General features: G+C 39.4%; 1 protein-coding gene across 4 annotated transcripts; it reads left to right on the top strand.

Moving 5' to 3' along the window:
* Nucleotides 1-3,886: 3,886 nt before the first annotated feature.
* LOC124265371 lies at nt 3,887-5,914 on the top strand. 4 transcript variants are annotated; one of them, XM_046700146.1, is made up of 5 exons: nt 3,887-4,041; nt 5,081-5,149; nt 5,279-5,335; nt 5,500-5,616; nt 5,719-5,914. In XM_046700146.1, exons 2-5 carry the CDS (start codon nt 5,088-5,090, stop codon nt 5,795-5,797), a joined length of 315 nt encoding a protein of 104 aa, XP_046556102.1. In that variant the 5' UTR covers nt 3,887-4,041; nt 5,081-5,087; the 3' UTR covers nt 5,798-5,914. The 4 variants fall into 4 exon arrangements, with proteins under 4 accessions (XP_046556102.1, XP_046556103.1, XP_046556101.1 ...); XM_046700147.1 differs by having other exon boundaries at nt 3,887-4,092; XM_046700145.1 differs by lacking the exon at nt 3,887-4,041 and adding an exon at nt 4,749-4,928.
* Nucleotides 5,915-6,499: the final 585 nt, after the last annotated feature.

Genomic DNA, 6,499 nt, shown 5'->3' with positions numbered 1-6,499 from the left:
CTTTGTCATGCAAAAGTCCTATTAATAAATCAATCAAATACACTATTACTACAATGAAAAGTAGTTTTTGATTTTTATAACTGGTCGACAAACCTAACCTATAGCATTTATCCTCAGACTGGCGGATGTTGTCTATTTTTAGATGATGAGTCACTGTCTCAGGTTGTATATTGAGATCTATGGTGTGAACATCTGGTGTGTCTATTTTTAGATGATGAGTCTTTGTCTCAGGTCTATATTGAGATCTATTGTGTGTACACCTGATGTGTCTATTTTGTAGACTCGGGTGGGTATATAAAGTCCCCCAAACAGCCTCATGTCATACTCAGTCACTACACCTAGTGATTACACATTATACTACCAGTGTTCCTTTTGCAACCCTAGTGACTACAGTTACTGGGTGTAAAGCCATTCTTGGTTTAGACGCTGTACTGTGCGGACGTGTTACCATAGGACCATGGATGTGTGTGGACATTACCCATTCGACAAGACTGTCGTTGCCGATTGCTGTGCAATCAAGACTGAATGGACTTCATTCCAGAAAAGACTCGATTCGTTTAAAGACTGGCCAGTGCAAATGAAACAGAGTCCTAGTCACATGGCTCAGGCAGGATTTGTGTACTTAATCAGAGGGACGCTTGCAAGTGTTTTCAATGTGGTCTCGTTCTCAAGAACTGGGAAGTAGATGATGATCCCTGGGCCGAACATGAAAAATGGTCTCCAGATTGTCCGTATTTGGCCCTGGTGGGAGTACCTCGGAAAGAGGTAACCCGTTGGGGTAGTCATGTGGATTTGCAACCAAGAGTGTGATGTAAAATGTGTGACTATTGGAAATAAATCAATGTTAAGAGTATGTCTGCCTTGGTTGTCTATGTATAGTATAACAGAGCATCGGCTTAGTACACCTGGTACACCCGGTTTAGTTTGTCATAGTAGTGTATCCGAACCATCCTGGCAGCGATGTTGAAAGCTATACCAAGGTCAATGAATATATCTATATAACAGGCCACAAGGACTATCTAACTTCATTTAGCCGTGGACCAGTGACAGTGACGCATCACCCCAGACCGCTCCCGTTTTCATCATGAATAATCCACGATACAAACTCTTCGTACGGATGCCGAAAAATGGACACGGTATTACATGCTCAGGGCTGAAGGGAAAGGAGACCCTTATCATTCTATAACACGTGGAGGAGAAAAATCTGCCATGATGTCTGTCGAGCGATATTTGGAACTGTATGATCCAGAGTGGAAGAAAGACAAACAAAAACCAGAAACCACAGAGCAACCTAAGATTAATTTCGTTACCCCTACTCAACAAGTGGTTGAACAAGCTAAAGCCAAGTTGAAGAGAGAAAGGGAAAGTGCCGTCAATAGGGAAAACACAAAGCGAATGAAAACATATTTTTAAATAGAGACAAAAGGTTAAATGTATCATTTGTAGTAGGACTGTTGACGTGTGAACATCATTATGCATCCCTGTCCCGTATGCTCCAAACAATATGTTTGGGCTCATGACTTGTCCCGTCATATTCGAACAAAACATCCAAAAGATATCAAGCAGCAGCAGCAGCAGCAGCAGCAGCAGCCGTCACCACCACCACCACCACAGCAGCAGCAGCAGCAGCAGCAGCCGTCACCACCACCACCACCACAGCAGCAGCAGCAGCAGCAGCAGCAGCAGCAACCAGTGCAACCACATGTGGCTGCTTTGGAAGAATGTAGACTGATTCACCCCTTCACCATGATTGTCTCAGGGCCAACCTCCTGTGGGAAAACCTACTTAGTGAAACAGATTCTAGAAAGGATGAACATTAAACCTTATCCTGAACGTATTATATGGCTCTACAAACGATGGCAGCCCTTGTATAATGCCATTCAAACCCATGTTTATCCCTATGTGGAATTTCATCAAGGCATTCCTTCTGATCTCGAAAAGGATGCATTTCTAGACCCCCATGTGGTGAACGTGGTTATCCTCGATGACTTAATGTCTACTGCCAGCAAAGATCCACGCATTACAGATCTGTTTTACGGAAGGAAGTCATCATCGTAATCTCTCAGTGATCGCCTTGAACCAGAATTTGTATTTCAGTAAGGATCCCACACAACGAAGAAACTGTCATTATCTGCTTCTGTTCAACAACCCTATCGATCAACAACCCATCATGACTTTGGCGAGGCAAATGTATCCAGGTAACGCAGACCATTTCATGGAGCTGTTTCAAAGGGCTACCCAGAAGCCTTATGGCTACTTGTTGGTTGATCTAAAACCCCAAACACCTCCCCATAGGCGACTTTGTCCCAATGCATTCAGTTTAAAAGGACACCTCAAGCCAGGACAAATCAGTCCGAGTTAGATGTTCAGCGTGAGCGAACGTGTGAAGAAAACCTCTCAACCATGCCAACTTGTGATGCCTGTGGACTCGTGTTTCAAGATGTGCAAGATTTGCAAAAACACAGAAGAAACTGGTGTCCCGAAAAGTCTTCAGTGGGTCCTCCTGGGATACCCCAAGTGAAAAGGCAGTGGGAGGAAGACAACAACTTCTCACCTGTGAAGAGACCACGTCCTCTGGTGGATTGTGACTATTGTGGTCAAGTGTTTAGCACTAACCATAACTTACAAAGACATTTACGATAAACAATGTCCTGAAATGGAAAATGAGGGACGATGATGTTGAATCATTAAGCGATGTCACACACAACAGGAAAAATAAGATGGTTGATCTCGAAGAGCAAGGTATAAGACAAATGTATTCACGTACGCGTGAGCTGAATAAAGACTTTTGGATGAGAAACGACAGCTGTACATAAAAGAGGTTTAAACGAAGACATGATTCAAGCCAAACTGAACAAATTGATCTGGAGCACGTTTAAAGAGACGTATGCCCGATTTATTACTTATCTGTACCATATGCAGGATGGTCCAAAGACACAAGGAATACTGAAACGAGTAAAAGACACAAATAATATGTATCATGAAGTGATTTCAAAATTGTACCAATATAAGTCTTGGGTCGAAGGCATGACCGAAGATGATGACATAACATCTGATGAAGAGAGTGAAGGACAGGTGGATGATGAGGAAGGGGTAATAAGACAACAGATGTAAAGTAGGCATTTGGGAGAGCTCCTATCCTAATGTCTACTCATTTGAAACAGAGCTAATAAACAATGAAATCTGTATATCTCTCTTGTTTCTTAATGTATTGTACCCTGGGTTACCCTTCAGTAACCCATGCTTGTCATAAGAGGCGACTAACGGGATCGGGGGGTCAGGCTCGCTGGTTGACACATGGCACATGGTGTAGAATGACGCTCATGCTGTTGATCACTGGATTGTCTGGTCCAGGCTCGATTATGTACATTATGTACAGACCACCTCCATAGAGCTGCTGAGAGTGTACTTGACTCACTGAATGTATTGCTGTAGGATTGACATAAGACAACTGTTGTGCAATTCTTTGTTTTATAATACCAATTTCAACCCTATTTCACCGAATCCACGAATTCCTAACCTCCTCATATTATTATCAGACATACAAGTTTCAGTTTAAATGTCATTCCTGTTGATTGAATAACAACTGTTTCAGTTCATGGTATTGAAGATAATAACTGTTACAGTTCATTGTATTGAACAACAATTTTAATGATCTGTAATGAATATATTTATATATAAACGGTTTATAAATACATAAGCTATTACACTAGTGTTGTAAAGCCGGTCTACAAAGCCGTTTTGGACATGTAACCGGTTTGGACATGTAGTCATTTTGAGTCAGAACCGTTTGCGAACCGTTTTGACCAAGTTTCACTGAAACCGGTTTGGCAGAAGCGGTTTTGAGACTGAGACAGGTAAGGGCCGTAACTCTAGTCTACTGAACCCGCGTGCGTGGCGTTTCTTTGTCTGATCTTAGAAATGGAGGGAAATTCATGTCCATGGATGACACGAAATGTGTGGAATTTGTGCAATGGACTTTTCTATATCATGAAGGACATGTTCAATATTTTGATGGAATCATACGGAGGACAATAATTTGTGAGTTTACCGTTCATGATTTTCATGCCGATGATGGGACAGATCACGTATGTATGTTTACATTGACATGTTTGCGGTATCATACTGGTATGTATGAACTGATGATTATGATTTTAACCCCATCGTCATCTATATTTAACATTGACATGTTTATTATATCCACACATAGTACAAGATGTGTTTGATGTAGATCATGGCTCGAATACGAGATTATGAACTATATTTATACAAAGTGACTCGAGATCGGAGATGTTTTACCATAATTCATCACATACTATGTAATCACATAATGATTATTATTTGTATCTGCCTTGTTGGTTCTTAATTATGATTCAGGCATGGTTATCAGTATTATTATTTTTGTGTGTTATTAATTGTTTTCAATGACTCAACAACTATTTTATTGTAACTGAAACAACAAGAAATAAAGTAAATATTGTCACTACATATAATTGTAATTTTTTTTTTGTATCTAGATGTTGTTTCTTCGTTTTATGATTACAAACGTTGAGAGCACAACCAAATGTTTTCCAGGTGACTACAGACACACCTGGCCTATTGTTAGCACTGAAAGAAATGAAGGACGCTAACATAGGGTGGTACATTTGTCCAATGTCGGTATTCTAACCTTAGGAGTCTTCTCTTTGTGAAACTAGTGTAATTTTCCAGCACCAGCTGCTAACCTCAAAACATGTTGGTCATTTTGGTAAACTTGAAAAGAAAATGCAGGTCATTGATGAAAAGTTCCAGGGTTTGGTACTGGACGTTCTTTGTGTGAATATTCCCTATTTAAAACCCCGGGTCCCCATTCCTACACACTTCACCCCCTGGCTCATTCACTGTTGTACCTAACAAGAAAAAAAAATGGCAGAAGAATTTTTGGAACTGTAAGTATTTCTATGTTACATTTTGATAATTATTGTGAAAGTAATTTCATCATCACAAAATGTTTTCTGACTATCATTTCACATGAATCCTTATGACACTAAGACTAGTGTAAAATGACAGTCCTAAAAGCATTTTTCATTATGGATTTCAGCCAAGACATGATTGAGGAATTTTCCCCAGTCTCCCCCAACTATTCGGACATCACAGATTGGGATACAGAGTAAGTATGCTATAAAATAGTTATTTTTTTTACAAGTATTCAGTTAATCAATGGTAATGTTGTAAAACACAATTTCTGATAAACAGTAGGCTCATTTTTTCACTAATGTCAATTTTATTGCTCTTTCAGTGATATTGATGACAGCCTTCTGTTGGAAGCTGTTGAGGGCATGAGCACCTCTGTGGAGTAAGTAATATTAATTTGAAAATGATTTAATACTAATGTATGTAATACATGATGTAAAAGAATTAACATAAATCACACAAAAGTTTGTGTGTGTGTGTGTGTGTGTGTGATTATGACCTTCAACCATTTTGTGTTAATTTAGGTATATTGTTCTCATTTTTCAGTGATGATGACTGTGTCATCACAGGGGTGGAAATGCCTTCTACCCTATCTGTTGCCAGTGATGCCACCAACATCAGTGACACCACCACTGAGGGGGCATCCTCCCCCACCTCCTCCTCGTAAGTGTATATTAGATACATTGAAGTTATTACTATCTGAAGTAAATGTATTATTATCATATACAGGATTTTTATCTTATTTTGTTCCTTATTTTTTTTCAGTCTAACAGAAGTCATCCAGGCACATATAGAGTGGAGAAGAGGGGGAGGTGGAAAATCGAATATGCGCTCTTCAACATGAAGAGTCCTTATTGGACATTTTAGAGATAATTATTAGAGAATATTAGGTTTTTGTAGTGTTAGTTAGTGTTAGTTTTGTATTATGTTTAATTTGTTATCTTTGTGTATATATTGTTAACTTTTGTTCATATATGTGTTTGTGTAAATAAAGGTGCCCAAGGGTGGGCAAATGAGTCATTCATTGTTGGAGTACAGTATGAATCAATCTGTTTCTTCACATGAATGGGTTACTTGTCCCAACCCCTCTAAACATCCAGACATGCTTGGAACAAGGATGTTGAATATATTCTCAATATTGGACATACCTGCTGGACTGCATATGTGTATTCATGGAAATATGTGTGGATACAATGGATATGTGTGTGAATCGATCTGTTCATGGAACTATTCTAAGTGAAATTGTGCTGTTCATGGACATATGTGCTCATGGACGTATGTGTGCTGAGGATTTCCTATGGATCACATGAGGTAAGTTGCTTCAATTCCCTATTCTGATGTTGTTTCCACAAATGTGTAGTCACTCCAGAGATGTATAGTTGAGAGGCTGATGAAAATATATATCCAGTAGACAGTATAATCCAAGGTTGTTTAGTAATCCAGTGCACACAGTATAATCCAATGAGAAATGCACTCTGGTATATCCACAATGTGTGAAATCACTTGAATGTATATCCACTAATGACTTCAGAGACTGAGTATGACA

The sequence above is a fragment of the Haliotis rubra genome, unplaced genomic scaffold, assembly GCF_003918875.1.
Source record: "Haliotis rubra isolate DU_JTF1 unplaced genomic scaffold, ASM391887v1 Scf975, whole genome shotgun sequence".
Classification (NCBI taxonomy): domain Eukaryota; kingdom Metazoa; phylum Mollusca; class Gastropoda; order Lepetellida; family Haliotidae; genus Haliotis; species Haliotis rubra.
The sequence above is the reverse complement of the archived record's forward strand: the minus strand, read 5'-3'. Positions and strand labels throughout refer to the sequence as shown.